This window comes from Oncorhynchus nerka, linkage group LG7 (genome assembly GCF_034236695.1).
Source record: "Oncorhynchus nerka isolate Pitt River linkage group LG7, Oner_Uvic_2.0, whole genome shotgun sequence".
Lineage (NCBI taxonomy): Eukaryota > Metazoa > Chordata > Actinopteri > Salmoniformes > Salmonidae > Oncorhynchus > Oncorhynchus nerka.
In genome coordinates this window covers 55,815,243-55,836,945 of record NC_088402.1, presented here as the reverse complement: position 1 = coordinate 55,836,945, position 21,703 = coordinate 55,815,243, and the positions used below count along the sequence as shown (strand labels likewise).

The 21,703-nt window shown below is 44.7% G+C and overlaps 1 protein-coding gene across 5 annotated transcripts in view; it reads right to left on the bottom strand.

The window, feature by feature from the left end:
- The window catches only part of LOC115131995 (intermediate filament family orphan 2-like), a 36,247-nt gene extending 15,310 nt beyond the window's left edge, over nucleotides 1-20,937 (bottom strand). For 2 of the 5 annotated variants that reach the window (XM_029664144.2, XM_029664145.2), the window contains exons 1-3: nucleotides 19,863-20,935; nucleotides 1,749-1,809; nucleotides 50-148 (exon numbers count right to left, since the gene is read on the bottom strand). In XM_029664144.2, coding sequence (XP_029520004.1) covers nucleotides 50-148; nucleotides 1,749-1,809; nucleotides 19,863-20,398 — 696 coding nt within the window. In that variant the 5' untranslated portion in view covers nucleotides 20,399-20,935. Of the gene's footprint in view, nucleotides 1-49; nucleotides 149-1,748; nucleotides 1,810-19,862 lie in introns of all 5 variants that reach the window. The other 3 variants (XM_029664146.2, XM_029664142.2, XM_029664147.2) reach the window with 3 other exon arrangements.
- Between the last annotated feature and the right edge of the window lie 766 nt (nucleotides 20,938-21,703).

Below are 21,703 nucleotides of genomic sequence, written 5' to 3'. Positions count from 1 at the left end.
CACCAGGAGAATAAGGGACTGTTGAAGAAAGCCTGAGTGTCATACTTACATTGTCAGTCATGAGGCTCTTGAAGACCACCAGCTCTGTCTTGAGTCTCTCCACCTTCTCAGTGAGCTGCCCCTGAACCACTTCAGACTCCTGGGCACTCTGGAGAGGGCAGACGGTGGAACAGACAGACACATCACACTCTACAACTAATCTATTGACATACCATGGCTCAATACAATTTACACACATTTACGAATAACCATGCGTAAGGCATGTGCTTAGAAAATGTGTCCTAAAACACCTTACAAAAAAAAAACGTAAGTTCAACTCCTATTATAAGAGCACCCCTTTCTGCATAACATGTTCGAAAAGTCATTTAATTACTCTACAATCCACTCATTTGATGCATCACAACAACAACATTCCAAAGTGGATTGAGTCTTGGGTTCTGGGCCAAGAGCTCCAATAAAAGTAATCTGGAATGCAGCTAGCAGGAACAGTCGAGGCATAGTTAGTCAGGGAGAGTCAGTGATCTTGGCTGTTTTTTTTGGGGGGGGTAATGTGATCTCGGTTGTTGGGGGGGGTTTTAAAACACATTAACACGCCACTGTTCCCACTGACTAACATATACACAGGGGGACTAAAGCATGTGAAGTCCCCACCCATATCTGTTTTCTATCATGAACTTTCCCATTCTGTTCTGGAGAACAGAGTACAGACACACAGCACATTGCAATACGTCAGAGGCATCCGGAGATATGTTATCGCAACTGCTGAATAGGGAGCTTACTGGCAATCATGCAAAATACACACAAACATGACACAGAGGCTGAGCTTGCATCCCAAGAACCTGTATTTCATCCCGAAGTGTGCACTTATTCACTTGCCCTCATGGATGTCCCTTAATGAAAGCTAGAATCCTTTATTAAAACAATACCAAAGCAGCCACCCTGCCTCTGTTTTGGTAAAAAGCTGAGGGATGGGCCTAGAGAAATATGACCACTCGTAGCTAGAGACCATTCATACATAGAGCTATGGATGTAAGAACGGACCGTCCATGAAATCAAAATGACAGATGTTATGTTTTGAGGCTATACAGTCTTTGTTTATATTTCTATTGTTTACAACAGAGTAAAACAAGCTTATATTTGGGGTACGAACTAGGCTCATGAGGCATTTATAAGTTATATTCGTCAAGAATCAATGAGGATACACTGTACAAAACATTATGAACAGCCTGCTCTTTCCATGACACAGACTGACCAGGTGAATCCAGGTGAAAGCTATGATCCCTTATTGATGTCACTTGTTAAATCCGATTCAATCAGTTTAGATGGAGAGGAGACCGGTTAAAGAAGGATTCTTAAGCCTTGAGACAATAGAGAAATAGATTATAATAACGTATGCCATTTAGAGGGTGAATTGGAAAGACAAAAAAAGTATGGAACGCTTTCAACACCTTGCAGAGTCCATGCCCCGACGAATTGAGGCTATCCTGAGGCCAAAGGGGGGGGGGGGTGCAACTCAATATTAGGAAGGTGTTCTTAATGTTTTGTACCCTGTGTGTACTAATAGCAACTAAGGATTCTAGATTTAATGGCCAATGACATTTGAACTTTGGATTTAAAAGGAAAATTACCATTCTAAGAAATATGTTGAAATCTCCCTCTTCCCCATGCCTGGATACTTCAGGAGAAGTATTGGGATGCGGTGAGGGAGTATGGTACGGGTGTGATGATTTAAAATGGCGAGCTCTCACCTCCTGTAGTGTCTCCACCATGGCCTCCATCTGCTGGCGCTTAGACAGCTCCTCCTCCCATCTGGAACACATCACACACACAGACACGGTTTGGTCAGTGCAGTCCCAGGGTCAGCCCTGTATAAATCCTAACACAGATCATTTGAGCAGACACCCCTGTAGCCTGTTTACCCACAATCACCCTTAGTAGCGCAAGCAATCAACTAACCATGTGAAATCCTCAACCTGGAAGCCAGAAAGTCTTTCCTACTCATTCAGCCATTTTCTTTGTTCTCTGTTGTCCACTAAATGCATGGAGGACAGTGATACAATGTCAGGGAAGTCTGTAACTGTCCACAGCTTTGTTGCTATGTAGTAAACACTGTGCTTTCCTCTGTCTAGTCTTGCTGTTCAATGGAGAGTCGCCTTGGCTGAGGCTCAACAGACCATGTGGAACGGCTGGGTTCGAACTCAGGTCTCCGGCGCAACACAAGACCGTGTTAGCTTGATGAGCTAAAAACCTAGGCATTAGCACTGAGTTTCATGTGTCTGGCAAGGTTCCTCATCACACAGGCGCAGGTTGACGCCTACTGTACCTTTGGCCTTCTTCTCACCGAGTCACGGAAACAATGTGACCAACTTTAAGACAAATGCTCAAGTCATGATGAATTATTACACTGTACCAGTCATACGTCAAAAAGGTATCGACGAGGTAACTTGTCTAGGTTATGTACATCTGCTTTAATAGCAGTGCAATAAGCCTGGTACGGACAGTGATGACAGCATCTTATGTCGACTTAGAGAGAGAGATAGGTCACACCGGAAGGTTACTAAGCAAATACCATTGGACTGTTCTCTTTGCAATAACTATTTACCATCCCGTGGGCAAACATTACTTACAGCGACTGGGAGAATAAAAGTGAAAAGGGGTGGGTCGTAAAGACAAGATAGCCGTACTTTATTTTGCTCAGTTACAATGTCAACCATTCAATGTTCTCAAACACGTAATTTCCCTGCATCATCAAAAGGCCTATTGTCAATATGGTCCTCGTTCTTTAGCGTGTGTCGAGTGTTTCAACGTAATGCCTTCATCAGGTTGTCACAGATGTCACATGCTAGACAATTATCCCTGTCGTCTCCGAGAAACAGAAAACGGCGTCTCTCTTTTCGAGGAACGCTACAAAGTGGACAAGGAAAAGAGCATGATCTCACTGTCAACACTATGCACTCAGTGGCCCCCTATCACTTTGAAGCATCAGGAGACGGGGTAGTTTAAGAGAATACATTGATTCGTGTGCCTGTGTGTGGTAGGTAAGCGATGCATGTAAAGATAGCTGAGATATGACGAACATAGGCTCCCGCTGCCACTGCCACATATGCCAACGACTCAGGGATAGCCAAGAATCGCCCATTGATTCAGTTACACGAGTGCGTTGTTTTGGCCTAACATGCATTTCAGATGGTCTCTCTCTCTCTTTTTCTGCCATTTACACCGTTAGGCTACTCTATGGCCAAGCCATAATTCTAGATCAGTAGGCTTGTCTCCTTTAGTACACAGACTTTTATCAGTTGAAGAACTCCTTGTTCTTCTGGAGAGCAGATCAGTGGAGAGATGGCTGTTGACTCTGTAAATATACAGTCAAACTGTGACTGAGATTCTCCCCTGTGGGTCCCCATGCTTGTGAACAAAATGAAAAAACCTTGAGGCAAAATGTGTAAGATATTCTGTAGCTCATCCAAAAACACCAAGGCTGTTTTTAACGTGTTAACATGGATCTGCTTGCTTATACTACGTTGATATGCCACTTAGCACACACTTTTATCCAAAGCTTACAGTCATGCGTGCATACATTTTATGTCTGGGTGGCCCTAGCAGGAATCAAACCCACCCTGGCGTTGCAAGCTCCATGCTCTACTGTCTGAGCTACACATCCACCACGCTAGTTTGTTTAACAAAGGCCATTTGACTTCAATGGTACTGTTTTATATACACTATATAAACAAAATTATGTGGACCCCCCCTTCAACTTATTGGATTCGGCTATTTCAGCCACACCCGTTGCTGACAGGTATATAAAATCGAGCACACAGCCATGCAATCTCCATAGACAAAACCATGGGTATAGAATGGCTTTACAGAAGAGCTCAGTGACTTTCAACTTGTCCACCTTTCCAACAAGTCAGTTTGTCAAATTTCTGCCCTGCTAGAGCTGCCCCGGTCAACTGTAAGTGCTGTTATTGTGAAGCTGAAACATCTACGAGCAACAACGGCTCAGCCGCGAAGTGGTAGGCCACACAAGCTCACAGAACGGGACCACCGAGTGCTTAACACTCCCTACCGAGTTCCAAACTGCCTCTGGAAGCAACGTCAGCACCATAACTGTTCGTTGGGAGCATTATGAAATGGGTTTCCATGGCCGAGCAGCCGCACAGAAGCCTAAAATCACCATGTGCAATGCCAAGCGTCGGCTGGAGTGGTAAATCACGCTTCACCCTCTGGCAGTCCGACAGAAGAATCTGGGTTTGGCGGATGCCAGGAGAACACTACGTGCCCGAACGCATAGTGCCAACTGTAAAGTTTGGTGGAGGAGGAATAATGGTCTGGGGCCGTGTTTCATGGTTCGGGCCCCTTAGTTCCCGTGAAGGGAAATCTTAACGCTACAGCATATAATAGCATTCTAGACGCTTCTGTGCTTCCAACTTTGTGGCAACAGTTTGGGGAAGTCCCTTTCCTGTTCAGTATGACAATGTTCCCGTGCAAAAAGCGAGGTCTATACAGAAATGGTTTGTCGAGATCTGTGTGGAATAACTTGACTTGCACAGAGCCCTGACCTCAACCTAATCAAACACATTTGGGATGAATTGGAACGCCGACTGTGAACCAGGCCTAATTGCCCAACCTTACTAATGCTCTTGTGGCTGAATGGAAGCAAGTCCGCACAGCAATGTTCCAACATCTAGTGGAAAAACTTCCCAGAAGAGTGAAGGCTGTTATTACAGCAAAGCAAACCAACTCCATATTAATGTCCATCATTTTGGAATGAGATGTTCAATGTTGTTGATCATGTAGTGAATAATTTTCAAAGAAAAATGTTACTAAAAACACAAAATTAAGCATATTGTCTTCTTTTTGATCTGCAAAGTTGCCTTTGGTGTAGGGAACCTTTTTTGAATGTGTGCCATCATATTGTTTAACTACTGCCACCCACTCAGTAAACTAGCTAGGTCAAAACTGTAGTTCAAAAAGTTTAAAGCGCCTGCATAAGCTTAGCTGATTATACAGCATATGACAATCGGAAACATTCATTTTCAAAGTACATGGAACGTGATATCAAGCATTCCACAGATGGTAAATTCCTAACACATCTATATTTGATGACTCACAAAGACTCCAAAATAGGATGGGGGTTGAATTAAGAAGTGCAGCCTCCATCTCACTCTGCAGGATGGCCTGGGGTGGGGAGGGGAGCATGGTGGTTACACAGACAGACACCAATCCCATTAGGAGGCAAGTCCTTGTGCCGGGAGCCAGGACGCAGTGCTGGCTAGACTCCACTAACATTAACAAAATAACACATCCATCCCTAATATCACCATCCACTGGATGAGGATGGGGCATGTGCTGAGGGTTAGAATATTGGTCACTCCTAAGAACCATCTGTAATATTTCAAGCCACTCTGACAATTTTAACAAATAAAATATAGGCTACGCCTTTTTGGAAGAATATGGGATGTGTTTAGAGGAGGCAATCAGGTAGTTTGCACTGTAATATCTTATGTTTCCCCGAGTTGTGGCTGAACGACGACACGGATAATATAGATCTGGCGGGATTTTCCATGCACCGGCAGGACAGAGAAGCTACATCTGGTAAGACGAGGGGTGGGGGTGTGTGTCTATTTGTCAATAACAGCTGGTACCTCAGGTATTGCTCAGGTATCGCTCACCTGAGGTAGAGTAGCTTATGATAAGCTGTAGACCACACTATCTACCAAGAAAGTTCTCATCTATATGATTTGTTGCCGTCTATTTAGCACCACAAACTGATGCTGCCAGTAAGACCGCACTCAACCAACTCTATAAGGCTCATCCAGAAGCGGCGCTCCTAGTGGCCGGGGTTTTTAATGCAGGCAAACTTAAATCCATTTAACCTAATTTCTACCAGCATGTCACATGTGCAACCAGAGGGCAAAAAACTCTAGACCACCTTTACTCCAAACACAGAGATGCATACAAAGCTCTCCCTCGCCCTCCTTTTGGCAAATCTGACCATAATTATATCCTCCTGCTTACAATCAAAAACTAAAGCAGGAAGTACCAGTGACTTGCTCAATACGGAAGTGGTCTGATGACGCGGATGCTACGCTACAGGACTGTTTTGCTAGCACAGACTGGAATGTTCCGGGATTCATCCAATGGCATTGAGGAGTATACCACCTCAGTCCTCTGCTTCATCAATAAGTGTATTGACAACGTCGTCCCCACACAGCGACCGTACATACATATCCCAACCAGAAGCCATGGATTAAAGGAAACATCCGCATTGAGCTAAAGGCTAAAGCTGCCGCTTCAAGGAGAGGGACAGTAATCCGGACGCTTTTAAGAAATCCCGCTATGCCCTCAGACAAACCATCAAACAAGCAAAGAGTCAATACAGGATTAAGATTGAATCCTACTACAACAGCTCTGACACTCGTTGCATGTGGTAGGGCTTGAAAACTATTACGTACTACAAAGGGAAACCCAGACGCCCATTGACACGAGCCTACCAGACGAGCTAAATGCCTTTTATGCTCGTTTCAAGGCAAGCAACACTAAGGCATGCATGAGAGCACCAGCTGTTTTGGACGACTGTGATAACGCTCTCGGTAGCCGATGTGAGCATTCACAAAGCCGCGGGACAGACGGATTACCAGGATGTGTACTCAAAGCATCAGCAGACCAACTGGCAAGTGTCTTCACTGACATTTTCAACCTCTCCCTGACCGAGTCTGTAATACCTACATGTTTCAAGCAGACCACCATAGTCCCTGTGCCCAAGCGAAGGAAACCTGCCTAAATGAATACCGCAACCTAGCACTCACATCAGTAGCTATGAAGAGCTTTAAAAGGCTGGTCATGGCTCACATCAACAGCAGTCTCACTGCACACAAGATATCGCAGTCTCACTCCACACTGGCCTTTCACACCTGGACAAAAGGAACACCTATGTGAGAATGCTATTCATTGACTACAGCTCAGCATTCAACACCATAGTGTCCATGAAGCTCATCACTAAGCTAAGGAGCCTGACTAAACACCTCCCTCTGCAACTGGATCCTGGACTTCCTGACGGGCCGCACCCAGGTGGTAAGGGTAGGCAACAACACATCTGCCACACTGATCCTCAACACTGTGGCCCCTCAGGGGTGTGTACTTTGTCCCCTCCTGTACTCCCTGTTCACCCACGACTGCGTGGCCAAACACGACTCCAACACCATCATTAAGTTTGCTGACGACACAATAGTGGTAGGCCTGGTCACTGACAACGATGAGACAGCCTATAGGGAGGAGGTCAAAGACCTATCAGTGTGGTGCCAGAACAAGAACCTCTCCCTCAAAGTGAGCAAGACAAAGGAGCTGATCGTTGACTACAGGAAAAGGCAGGCCGAACAGAACCCTATTAACATCGACAGGGCTGAAGTGGAGCGGGTCCAGAGTTTCAAGTTCCTTGGTGTCCACATCACCAACGAACTATCCATGGTCCAAACACACCAAGACAGTCATGAAGAGGGCACGACAACACATTTCCCCCCTCATGAGACTGAAAAGATTTGGCATGGGTCCCCAGATCCTCTAAAAGTTCTACAGCTGCACCATCGAGAGCATCCTGACCGGTTGCATCACCGCCTGGTATGGGAACTGCTTGGCATCTGACCGTGAGGCGCTACAGAGGGTAGTGCGTATGGCCCAGTACATCACTGGGACCAAGCTTCCTATCATCCAGGACCTATATACTAGGCGGTGTCAGAGGAAATCCCAAAAAATTGTCAGAGACTCCAGTCACTCAAGTCATAGACTGTTTTCTCTGCTACTGCACGGCAAGTGGTACCGGAGCGCTAAGTCTTGGACCAAAAGGCTCCTTAACCACTTCTACCCCCAAGTCATAAGACTGCTGAACAATGAATCAAATGGCCACCGGACTATTTACATTGACTGCCCCCCCCCCCCATTTGTTTTGTACACTGCTGCCACTCACTGTTTCTTATCTATGCATAGTCACTTCACCCCTAACTATATGTACAAATTAACTTGACAAATCTGTAGCCACGCACAATGACTCAGTACCGGTACCCCCTGTATATAACCTCATTATTGTTATTGTATTGTTACTTTTTATTATTTTTTACTGTAGTTATGTGGTCCTTGATCAGGGTTGTGTTCTAGTGATGCACGGGTTGACTCATAACCCTGATTTTGATTGATTTAATTCATGCTCGCAGCCGACGAGACTGAATTATGCAGAATGCAGTTACATTTAGTTAAATGCTTAAAATACACAGGATACTACATTCAATTGAAAAGGTCCTAACCAATTACAGTTGAAAAGTCAATTTGGTTATTAAAAAGTCTGATGTCAGTGGCTATGGACACATTTTTCAGTCTATTTGTTCTTGCTTTGATGCTGGACAGTTGGTTCTGGTTGCGGAGGACTCTGCCATCGCTGTCTCCCCTTCTCTGTGGTAGGAGATCATGTAGAGAGAGGGTGGTCAGGTCGGTGCATGTCAGTGACCAATCTTACTGCTGTGCCTGTGGAAGGGTCAATGGGATGTCTCAGTTTTTTTGTTATTATCTTGCTTGCTCTTTTCTGTACCCTACCCAGTGTGGCTTGCTGCTTCTTTGTGCAGCCCATCAGCAACACACTGGCATACGCCAGGCATGGTCAGATCAGTGGCGTCGATGTCCACAAGGTCATATTTGATTATATCAGCGGTGGATGAAGGGCGGGTGGTGGGCGTGTTGAATAAAAATAAAAATACCTTAAAACAAATAGATAAATGTCTAATTCTGGTGCAGTTTATCTCTATAGGCCACATAGAGTTTCCCCCCCATTATTTTAGGCTATCTGGCTGTCAGTGCGTAAGTCTACACTTTAGGACCAGACTAAATAGCCGACATGCCAATCGCAAAATGCTTTGGGAACAGGCAGATAAAAAGTTAACGTCAACCCACGGAGGCAAAAGAAGTCCATGTCGGTGTTTAATTCAATAAGAGTAAAGCTGCGAAATGGAGAGTTTAAAATAAAGAGAAGGGAGGGCCAGAAAAGTAATGTTTGCGAAAGATTTGGTGAAGTGGTAAATGAAGATGATAGCAGTGTTATGTTATGTGTGATGATTGTGAGGCGCTTTACAAATTTGACAGTCACAAGACGGGGACTTCAAATAAGCCCATGGCACGTCAACGGGACTGTAACCTACTGTTTGGATGGGTTAAATGGAAACTTAAATCTGGACACTGACTGCAGGTCTATAACCTCTCGCATAGCCTTAATATGTACTCCTTAATAATTAAGAATTTCTTGAGGTAAAATGATACACCAAATGTAGGCAAAATGTTGACTCAGGAAAAGGATTGGAGAAGTATGATTTATTTATTTCAGCATCTTGAGAGAATGCCAATACCATCTGTAGAGGTGCTTTCTTTATCAGCATAATAAAAGCTGATAGTATTTTAACCACATAAAACATGCATCCAAACTGAACTGAAATCTGGGGTCGTTTTCATAGCTTTCTATTTCCTTACAAGTGGTCAAACTGATGTAATTTGGGAATTTTGCATAGAAAATCTTTCCCGCTTTTGTACTGTTACATTTCATCCCTGGTCCCTAAAACGTCTTTGCTTCTCGAAAGAAGCAGAGATTACAGAAAAAAAGTAGAGATGTCAACTACTGTAGATTTAAGCATGCATTCTATCGATTTATGACATTATTCTGGTGAGCAAGGGTTTATTTAGTCATATAGGGCAACATATAATGACAGAAGGGAAGCTGCATGTACAGTTGAAGTCGGAAGTTTACATACACCTTAGCCAAATAAATATTTTTCACAATTCTTGACATTTAATCCAAGTAAAAATTCCCTGTCTTATGTCAGTTAGGATCACCACTTTGTTTTAAGAATATGAAATGTCAGAATAATAGTAGAGAGAATGATTTATTTCAGCTTTTATTTCTTTCATTACATTCCCAGTGGGTCAGTTTACACTCAATTATTATTTAGTAGCATTGCCTTTAAATTGTTTAACTTGGGTCAAATGTTTTGGGTAGCCTTCCACAAGCTTCCCACAATAAGTTGGGTGAATTTTGTCCCATTCCTCCTGACAGAGCTGGTGTAACTGAGTCAGGTTTGTAGACCTCCTTGCTCGCACACGCTTTTTCAGTTCTGCCCACAAATTTTCTATGGGATGGAGGTCAGGGCTTTGTGATAACCACACCAATACCTTGACTTTGTTGTCCTTAAGCCATTTTGACTCACCACTTTGGAAGTATGCTTGGGGTCATTGTCCATTTGGAAGACCCATTTGCGACCAAGCTTTAACTTCCTGACTGATGTCTTGAGATGTTGCTTCAATATATCCACATCATTTTCCGTCCTCATGATGCCATCTATTTTGTGAAGTGCACCAGTCCCTGCTGCAGCAAAGCACCCACTGTAACGGCGTTCTTCGTTTGTGGAATGAAGAGAGTCGGACCGAAATGCAGCGTGTAGGTTACTCATGTTACTTTAATGAAGAAAAACGTGATACATGAAATAACTATACAACACAAAACAACAAACGGAACGTGACACTATTACAGCCTATCTGGTGAATACACAAAGACAGGGACAATCACCCACGAAATACAAAGCGAAACTAAGGCTGCCTAAATACGGTTCCCAATCCAAGACAACAAGAATCACCTGACTGATTGGGAATCGCCTCAAGCAGCCAATCCTATACCACACCCCTAATCAGCCGCGATCCCAAATAATACAAACCCCAATACGACAACAACATATAAACCCATGTCACACCCTGGCCTACCCAAACAATATGACAAAAACACAAAATACAATGACCAAGGCGTGACAGAACCCCCCCCCCTAAGGTGCGGACTCCCGGACGCACCTCAAAACCATAGGGAGGGTCCGGGTGGGCGTCTGTCCATGGTGGCGGCTCCGGCTCGGGACGTGGACCCCACTCCATTAATGTAATAGTTCCTCCCCTTCGCATCCTGGGATAATCCACCCTCTCCGCCGACCATGGCCTAATAGTCCTCACCCAGATCCCCACATAACTGAGGAGCCGCTCGTAACAGAGGGGCAGCTCGGGACAGAGGGGCAGCTCGGGACAGAGGGGCAGCTCGGGACAGAGGGGCAGCTCGGGACAGAGGGGCAGCTCGGGACAGAAGGGCAGCTCGGGACAGAAGGGCAGCTCGGGACAGAGGCAGCTCGGAACTGAGGGGAAGCCCGGGACCGAGGGGATGCCCGGGACCGAGGGGATGCCCGGGACCGAGGGGAAGCCCAGTACTGAGAGGAAACCCAGTACTGAGAGGAATCCCAGTACTGAGAGGCAGCCCAGTACTGAGATGATGCTCAGGCAGGTAGTAGGCTCCGGTAAATCCTGGCTGGCTGGCGGAACTGGAAGATTCAGGTTGACAAGCAGATCTGGAAGATTCAGGTTGTCTGGCAGATCTGGAAGATTCTGGTTGTCTGGCAGATCTGGAAGAGACTGGTTGTCTGGCAGATCTGGAAGAGACTGGTTGTCTGGCAGATCTGGAAGAGACTGGTTGTCTGGCACTTCTGGCGGATCCTGGCAGACTGGCGGCGCTGGGCAGACTGGCGACGCTGGGCAGACGGGGAGCACTGGCGGCGCTGGGCAGACTGGGAGCACTGGCGGCGCTGGGCAGACTGGGAGCACTGGCGGAGCTGGGCAGACTGGCGACGCTGGGCAGACTGGCGACGCTGGGCAGACTGGCGACGCTGGGCAGACGGGGAGCACTGGCGGCGCTGGGCAGACTGGGAGCACTGGCGGAGCTGGGCAGACTGGGAGCACTGGCGGCGCTGGGCAGACGGGGAGCACTGGCGGCGCTGGGCAGACTGGCGACGCTGGGCCCTCTGGCGACGCTGGGCCGACTAACAGCTCTGGCTGCTTCATGCAGACTGACAGCACTTGGCAGACTGACAGCTCTCTGCAGACTGGCAGCTCAGGCTGCTCAGACCAGGCAGGAGGCTCCGGCAGCGCAGGAGAGGATACAGGCTCTGGCTGCGCTGAACAAGCGGGAGACTCCAACAGCGTAGGAGGGAAGGAAGGCTCTGGCTGTGTTGAACAGGCGAGGCGCACTGAAGGCCTGGTGCGTGGTGCTGGAACTGGAGCTACAGGATCGAGGACACGCACAGGAAGCCTGGTGCGGGGAGCTGCTACCGGAGGACTGGTGTGTGGAGGTGGCTCTGGATAGACCGGACCGTGCAGGCGCACTGGAGCTCTTGAGAACCGAGCCTGCCCAAGCTTACCTGGCTCGATGCCCACTCTAGCCCGGCCAATAGGAAGGGCTGGTATGTGCTGCACCTGGCTCTGCACCCGCACTGGAAACACCGTGCGCTCCATAGCATAACACGGTGCCTGCCCGGTCTCTCTAGCCCAACGGTGAGCACAGGGAGTTTGCGCAGGTCTCCTACCTGGCATAAACATACTCCCTTCTAGCCCCCCAATATTTTTTTGGGGCTGCTTTTCCGGCTTCCAACCGCGTTGCCGTGCTGCCTCCTCATACCTGCGCCTCTCCGCTTTAGCCGCTTCTATTTCTTCCTTGGGACGGCGATATTCTCCAGGCTGCGCCCAGGGTCCTTTACCGTCTAATATCCTCTCCCAAGACCAGAAGTCCTTATATTGCTGCTCCTCACAATTAACAGGGAGAGTAGGCTCAGGTCTGACTCCTACCTCAGCCACTCTCTCTCTGCGCTCTCCCCCGTTACTTTCGGTTTTCGCTCTGCGTCGCCGTGTTTTCCTCTTTGACTCCATTAGCCTGTAGCCCTCTTCGCACTGCTGAAGCGAATCCCAGGCGGGCTCCTGCACTCTCTCCGGGTCGGCCGCCCACCTGTCGATTTCTTCCCACGTCGTATACTCCATGCCTCTACCGTCCATAACGTCCTCCTTTCGCTCCTGCCAGTTTTCACGCCGCTCGGTCCGTTTGTGGTGGGTGATTCTGTAACGGCGTTCTTCGTTTGTGGAATGAAGAGAGTCGGACCGAAATGCAGCGTGTAGGTTACTCATGTTACTTTAATGAAGAAAAACGTGATACATGAAATAACTATACAACACAAAACAACAAACGGAACGTGACACTATTACAGCCTATCTGGTGAATACACAAAGACAGGGACAATCACCCACGAAATACAAAGCGAAACTAAGGCTGCCTAAATACGGTTCCCAATCCAAGACAACAAGAATCACCTGACTGATTGGGAATCGCCTCAGGTAGCCAATCCTATACCACACCCCTAATCAGCCGCGATCCCAAATAATACAAACCCCAATACGACAACAACATATAAACCCATGTCACACCCTGGCCTACCCAAACAATATGACAAAAACACAAAATACAATGACCAAGGCGTGACACCCACACAACATGATGCTGCCACCCCCGTGCTTCACGGTTGGGATGGTGTTCTTTGGCTTGCAAGCCTCCCCCTTTTTCCACCAAACATAACGATGGTTATTATGGCCAAACAGTTCTGTTTTTGTTTCATCAGACCAGAAGGCATTTCTCCAAAAAGTACAATCTTTGTCCACATGTGCAGTTGCAAACCGTAGTCTGGCTTTTTTATGGCGGTGTTGGAGCAGTGTCTTCTTCCTTGCTGAGCAGCCTTTCAGGTTATGTCGATATAGGACTCGTTTTACTGTGGATATAGATACTTTTGTACCTGTTTCCTCCAGCATCTTCACAAGGTCCTTTGCTGTTGTTCTGTTGATTTGCACTTTTCGCACCAAACTACGTTCATCTCTACGAGACAGAACGAGTGTCCTTCCTGAGCGGTATTGTCACATTCTGACCATAGTTCTGTTATTTTATCTTTGTTTTAGTATGGTCAGGGCGTGAGTTGGGGTGGGCAGTCTGTTTGTTTTTCTATGTTGGTTTTTGAGTTCGGCCTAGTATGGTTCTCAATCAGAGGCAGCTGTCAATTGTTGTCCCTGATTGAAAATCATACTTAGGTAGCCTGGGTTTCAGTTTTGGGTTGTGGGTGTTTGTCTTCCGTGTCAGTGTTTGTTGCCACACAGGACTGTTTCGTTCATTTCACGTTTATTGTTTTGTATTTCGTAGTGTTTATGTTTTAAAATAAAAATTATGGACACTTACCCCGCTGCGTTTTGGTCCTCCGATCCTTCTCGCTTCTCCTCCTCAGAAGAGGAAGAGGTTCGTTACAGGTATGATGGCTGCATGGTCCCATGGTGTTTATACAAGATCGGCCTTGAAATACATCCACAGGTACACCTCCAATTGACTCAAATTATGTCAATTAGCCATCAGAAGCTTCTAAAGCCATGACATCATTTTCTGGAATTTTCCACGCTGTTTAAAGGCACAGTCAACTTAGTGTATGTAAACTTCTGACCCGCTGGAATTGTGATACAGTGAATTATAAGTGAAATAATCTGTCTGTAAACAATTGTAGAAATGACTTGTGTCATGCACAAAGTAGATGTCCTAACCGACTTGCCAAAACTATAGTTTGTTAACAAGAAATTGGTGGAGTGGTTGAAAAACGAGTTTTAATGACTCCAACCTAAGTGTATTTAAATTTCCGACTTCAACTGTGTCTAATTACAGACACGTTGACTAACAAATGCCTTACCCAAATGTCCGAAATTATAAACAGAAACATTTTTAAATTAGGCAACAAAAAAATCCTGCACCCCCTGTCCAAAAACGGTTATGCTGTCTCTGACTGTAGTCTACAGTGTATTTTGTATATTAGCGGGTTAGGGTGGGGTGCTGGCCTCAGGTTTTCACTTTATCCATATAGTTGGGTGGTTATGAATTAGTTATTAGCAATTGCAGGCGGGTGCAGGTGAACAAACAGCTAACCCTCGCACCACTATCGTGTTCATTAGGGAGACCTTTAAAAACAGAGTGAAACAGAGCGGTACTACCTGAACATTACAATTCAGTTGCTTGAAAGCATTGAGCCAATTTTAATCCTAATGAATATCAACAGGATAAAAATTTAAAAAACATTTCAAGGGTACAACATCAACATCCAAACAAAATTGTGTTTGCACTTTGAACCTGAAATGCACTGTTCACAGGTCAACATTGCCACTCCAATGCCCTCTTTGTCAAATCAACCTAATTGGTAGCACTCACAATAACACTTTGTCATCCAAGTCAGCTCATTCTCTCAGCACTCTTTATTTTTTAAAACACAGGCTTCTCTGTTTGTTGAAACAATGGGCCCCTGTTAAAGCTTCACAAAGTTAATGAGTGGAACACACCACAACTCTGAAGTACATATGGCTCCAAACCTTCAAACACAAATGAAGCCCAAATATAGGCCATTCAGCAGATATTTTTTATCCAAAGTACTTTACAGTAGTGTGTGCATACATGTTTGTATTGTTGAGTCCAATGGGAATTGGAAATGCAAATCTGGCATTGCAAACCCCAAGCTCTACCAACTGAGCCACACCGCCATGTTCAGTTTGGCACATCATATGCCAATGGTGTGTTAGCCCATACAGTTACGACAGAAACTACATCGATGAATGCCCATGCATTGCATAACAGCTAGTATCCACAATCCAAGTTTATAAATAGGACCTGTATCCTGGTTATTCCTATTGACGGGCACTTTGAGAGAAATCGACCATGAACACCCATTGGTCAATTAGGTTTGAATCATCAGAGGCACGGAGAGGGAAAACAAGAGACCCCCCCGTTCATAATATCTGATTAATACACCTCAGTGTGTTTACGTGTGTGTGTCCTTAATGCTTTAATAAATATCCTCTATTATGAATAAAAACATGTGAATGACATTGGCACTGGAATTCCTACCCAGGGATAAATAACCCTGAGAATGCATTCCACTGGAGAATGACAGGGCAAGGGGCACTTGAGCCCAGCAGAGAGGCAATGGGATACTTCTACACCTCCGACCTACTATATTATTCCAGACCTATCAGAGGAAGGATGGGTCAGTGTGGAGTGAAATGACCTGCGACTAAACCTGTATGAGAGTGAAAGGCGCCGATTACATTGCAATCCATGAGGAGACTGCGTGGCCGGCTGACCACCTATTACGCAAGTGCAGCAAGGAGCCAAGGTAAGTTGCTAGCTAGCATTAAACTTATCTTATAAAAAACAATCCATCTTAACATAATCACTAGTTAACTATGGTTGATGATATTACTAGTTTAATTAGCTTGTCCGGCGTTGTATATAATCAATGCGGTGCCTGTTAATTTATCATCGAATCACAGCCTACTTCCCCAAACGGGTGATGATTTAACAAAAGCGCATTCGCATCAGGGTATGTGCAGCAGTTTGGGCCGCCTGGCTCGTTGCGAACTGTGTGAAGACCATTTCTTCCTAACAAAGACAGTAATTCATTTGCCAGAATTTTACATCATTATGACATAACATTGAAGGTTGTGCAATGTAACAGCAATATTTAGACTTAGGGTTGCCCCTGTTCAATAAAATACGGAATGGTTCCGTATTTCACTGAAAGAATAAATGTTTTGTTTTCGAAATTATAGTTTCCAGATTTGACCATATTAATGACCTAAGGCTCATATTTCTGTGTGTTTATTATATTATAATTAAGTCTATGATTTGATATTTGATAGAGCAGTCTGACTGGGCGATGGTAGGAAGCAGGCTCGTAAGCATCCATTCAAACAGCACTTTCCTGCATTTGCCAGCAGCTCTTCGCAATGCTTGAGGCACAGAGCTGTTTATGACTTCAAGCCTATCAACTCCCGAGATTAGGCTGGCAATACTATAGTGTCTATAAGAACATCCAATAGTCAAAGGTATATGAAATACAAATGGTATAGAGAGAAATAGTCCTATAATTCCTATAATAACTACAACCTAAAACTTCTTAACTGGGAATATTGAAGACTCATGTTAAAAAGAACCACCAGCTTTCATATGTTCTCATGTTCTGAGCAAGGAACTTAAACGTTAGGTTTTTTACATGCACATATTGCACTTTTACTTTCTTTTCCAACATGGTGTTTTTGCATTATTTAAACCAAATTGAACATGTTTCATTATTTATCTGAGACTAAATTGATTGTATTGATGTATTATATTAAGTTAAAATAAGTGTTCGGCCTCCCGGGTGGCGCAGTGGTTAAGGGCGCTGTACTGCAGCGCCAGCTGTGCCATCAGAGACTCTGGGTTCGCGCCCAGGCTCTGTCGTAACCGGCCGCGACCGGGAGGTCCGTTGGGCGACGCACAATTGGCCTAGCGTCGCCCGGATTAGGGAGGGGTTGGCCGGTAGGGATGTCCTTGTCTCATCGCGCACCAGCGACTCCTGTGGCGTGCCTGGCGCAGTGCGCGCTAACCAAGGTTGCCAGGTGCACGGTGTTTCCTCTGACACATTGGTGCGGCTGGCTTCCGGGTTGGATGCGCGCTGTGTTAAGAAGCAGTGCGGCTTGGTTGGGTTGTGTATCGGAGGACGCATGACTTTCAACCTTCGTCTCTCTTGTTTTAGATAGTAGCTACTAAAACAACAATTGGATACCACGAAAATTGGGGAGAAAAACAGGGTAAAATTCAAAAAATAAATAAATAAATAACAATAAGAAAATATATATAAAAATAGTCTGATTAATCGGTATCGGCTTTTTTCGTCCTCTAATAATCGGTATCGGCGTTGAAAAATCACAATCGGTCGAGAAATTGCCAAGAAACTGAAGATCTTGTACAACACTGTGTACTACTCCCTTCACAGAACAGCGCAAACTGGCCCTAACCAGAATAGAAAGAGGGGAGGCCCCGGTGCTCAATTGAGCAAGAGGACAAGTACATTAGAGTGTCTAGTTTGAGTAACAGACGCCTCACAAGTGCTCAACTGGCAGCTTCATTAAATAGTACCCGCAAAACATCAGCCTCAGCATCAACAGTGAAGAGGTGACTCTGGGGTCTCCCACTCCTCTTTCTATTCTGGTTAGTGCCAGTTTACGCTGTTCTGTGAAGGGATTAGTACTCAGTGTTGTATGAGATCTTCAGTTTCTTGGCAATTTCTCGCATGGAATAGCCTTAAAAAATGTTTTCAATTGAATATCTACATGGTCGCTGAGAATGGGCTTCTGTACGCCCATGTAGATATTCCATAAAATATCAGCTACAATATTCATTTACAACATCACATTGTCTTTTTTTTCTTTTTCACAAACATTTCTAAACTTTATTAGCGTAAAAAAGTAAGTTCAACCATTATTTATAGGGAAAGTATGAGCAGAAGAGCAATAAAAAAAATAACACAACACCCCCCCAACAACATCACATTGTCTACACTGTATTTCTGATCAATTTGATGTCATTTTAAAATGGACAAAAAAGAAGAAGCTTTTCTTTCAAAAACAAGGACATTTCTATGTGACCCCAAACTTTTGAACTGTAGTATATATGTAGGGTCAAGAAAATGTACTTTATTTTCAGTAGCATAATATGGTCAGATGATCAGTGAATTGTTTCTCGTGTTATGGGTTGCACAAAAGGCTACTACGGCTAGGCTACATTTTGGTGTTGGGGTAAATTGTGTATCATATTCAGTAGTTCTGGTATATATATATATATATTTTATTTTATTATCCAACGTATAGTCCCTTCCACTCAGTAAGAACATACTTTCATGACAGTCTGGAATTGCAATTTCGTTAGGAATCCTTGTTTTTCACTCCCTTGAGATAGAAAACACGAGAGAGAGATAGAGAGAGTTGGGTGGGTGTGTGGGTGAGTGAGATTTTGGGCTGACGAGTGTCTGATGGCATGCTGCCTTTTCATTCCCAGTCCAGACAAGAACAAATGGGTAACAAGGCAAACTGCCTCATACTGTTAAAGAAGCATTCCTCAACTTTTCAAGTGTAAAAATAGCATGACTCACATCCTCTGATTATAATGGGAGGTACTTCTCACAATGAGGACAGAATTCCTCAGAGATGAGAATGTTCGCTGTTTAATTTCCTTAGGATTAACTGTGAAAACTGATAAGGCACACTATAGTTCCTCTAGAACCGTGTATATTTGGGTACTGTGGAGGTACCCCCGCCCCACACACACAGTCTTTCTTTATGACAAACATTTTGTACACTTGCTGATGTATTTTTAAAAATCAATATACGAAATATGGCATGGGTAGAAGATACAGACTCAACCTTTTGAGGTACTAACTGACATTCAGACTTGTGTAATAACATTGGAATTACACTAGTTAAAACATTGTGTTAACATGTCCCATAGTAATTGTGTAATTGCATAGTAGTGGGAATAGGAATGCTATTATTTGGTGCACATAGTGAATTCAGGGTTTAGGGATTGTGTTCTGTCAGCCCAACACCGTAGCCATTACACCAAGGGGCTCAAACCTCTTAACGAAGTTCTAGGTGTTGTAAGGTTAACTACCAGTCTAATTTCTGAGAGCACATCCTGCGCTTCACTATTACAAAACCCTTTCGCCTCTTAACAATGAGGCATGATTACATTGGCCTACCAACATAGCCACCCCACTTCTGACACTAATGCAGCATATCAGGGAGTAGCCAAAACAGAATTTGTTCTTATCTGACTTGCCTGGTTAAATAACGGTTAAATAAATAAAAAATCTATTCAAAAAAAGTTGAACCTGGGACCATCAGCCAAAGTCTAAGGCATTACACCAAGAAGCTCAAACCTCAGAACCGACGGTCTATTGCTATGTAAACGTAATAATGTAAGCAACACCTTGTCAAAACTTGTAACCAAGTTCAACAAGTTTCTCAACAACCTGTGAAATAGTCAGGTAAATAGTCAGAGTAAAAACAACATATCAGACACGTGGACAATGGCTTGATTGACAATTTAACAATTTTAGGGGCTAAAAGAAAGTGACATCACTTACTTTTTTCTGTACTCATCTCTATCTCTTTTGACTTTAGCCAACACATTGTAAAGGGCTCGCAGTTCAGGGGTGACGGTGTCGACTTGAATTCCAACACCATCCGGTTGCATCCATGACACCCCGGGGCTGTGGATAGTCTCGATTCGGTCCCCAAACCTCCTTGTGTGGGTAAAGCTCCATATCGTACCGGGTACCCGTGGCCGAGCCAGAAAAAAGTCCAAATAGCCCGTTTGGGTGGCTTGTTCTCGGCTAAAGTAGGCTCTGTAGCGGGATTGCTCTAAAGCTTGCTGTAGTTGATTTTCTAACAACTTGTTTCTACGCTCCAATTCATGAACTTTAGCTAGGAAACATCGAAATCGCAGGTTAAGGGTTTTCAAGGCATGAATGTTGGAACCCAAATCGTTCCGTAGGGCACTAGACACCCTAGCACCAGAGGCTGGCGCTCCTACTGGGAACGCAGAGGCACCCGAAGATGGCAAAGCCTCAGCAAAGACCATCGAATTCATCATTTTATTTGAGTTAAATGAGCAATACATTCCACTGAAAATGTTCCCGGTATTCTGAGGGGTCAACTTCAACTAGCGTACTACAGGATTTTTCACCCCCGCCCTACCGTAAAAATAGGCCAATCCTCCAAACTGAGGTCCGCGATGAAGTGATTCTTTGAAATTATTTTAAGCGTCTACAAATCTTGCTGTGAACGCCGTGGTCACTGTGTTAACTTAGACAAAGTAGGAACGTAGACACGACACAAACATAAACGCCATATGTCACCTTCATGATGCCGTTGACGTGAATGCATCTCCATGCAAAACGGTTTACTAGGCTATTCTGATAGCCCTAGGCTATGTAGCCTGCGCAACTTCTCTGTCAATTGCTGCTGCTAGTTTTTCCAAAATCATTCGCATTCATTCATTTGTTCTGCGCCACCCATCCTTTTTTGATATTCGTCCTAGCACTGAACCAGATAGCGTTACCGCAGAAATGCATGAAATCAACGATATGTCTACTGTCCCATAGCTGTGTTCCCGTTACTGGTATCATGTTACAGCCAAACGAAAACACCCTCTCCGCCCCTTCGCCCCGCACTCTCTTCTACAATCTCCCCTGATACACCCTGGATTGCTGATGTATTGGTAAGTAAGAGGCTCCGAAGCCACCAGTCGGCCATATTGGCACTTCCCAGAAAGTGCAGTCCTCCATAAGAATGAATGGAATTCTACAGTATTTCAGTAGAGTACCACAGTATGATTCATAATACACATAAAACCTAGGCTAGCAGTCAAACACGGAAATGTTTCCAATCGTTTTTCCACCATTCATTTTTCCCATAGGGGATTTTAAAACCACTTCAAATAAGGTCTGTCTTTCATGTAGGCTTACCCTGGCGTGCGTGATGGTTTTATAACAGTGTAAATCTCTCACTTTTATCAATATATTTGCCTGTATTTACCCCGAAATGAAATGATAATTAGCCGCTAATGTGGCTATCATAGAACTACACATCCTCAGCAAGCTTTGACATCATAACTCAAGGCAGTGTTGCAGGGTAGGAAAAAATTCCACATTTCTCCATGCAAACTCTCATCGACAAGTAGAAAGTAACCTATTAAGTAGAATAACTAGTAGATATTGTAATGACCTGACTAGATCATAAATGAACAATTGTCCAGACAGAGGCTTGAGTTTGCGAATTGACGGTTTATTGAACCAACTTTACACAGGCTACTGTTTGGGCCGTAGCACACGCCAAATAGATGACAGATAACCCACAAGCCAATCGTGACCTTCTCTTGTGAAGCCCAGACGTAAGAGAGAGAGAACAAAGGCTGAACCTGGTC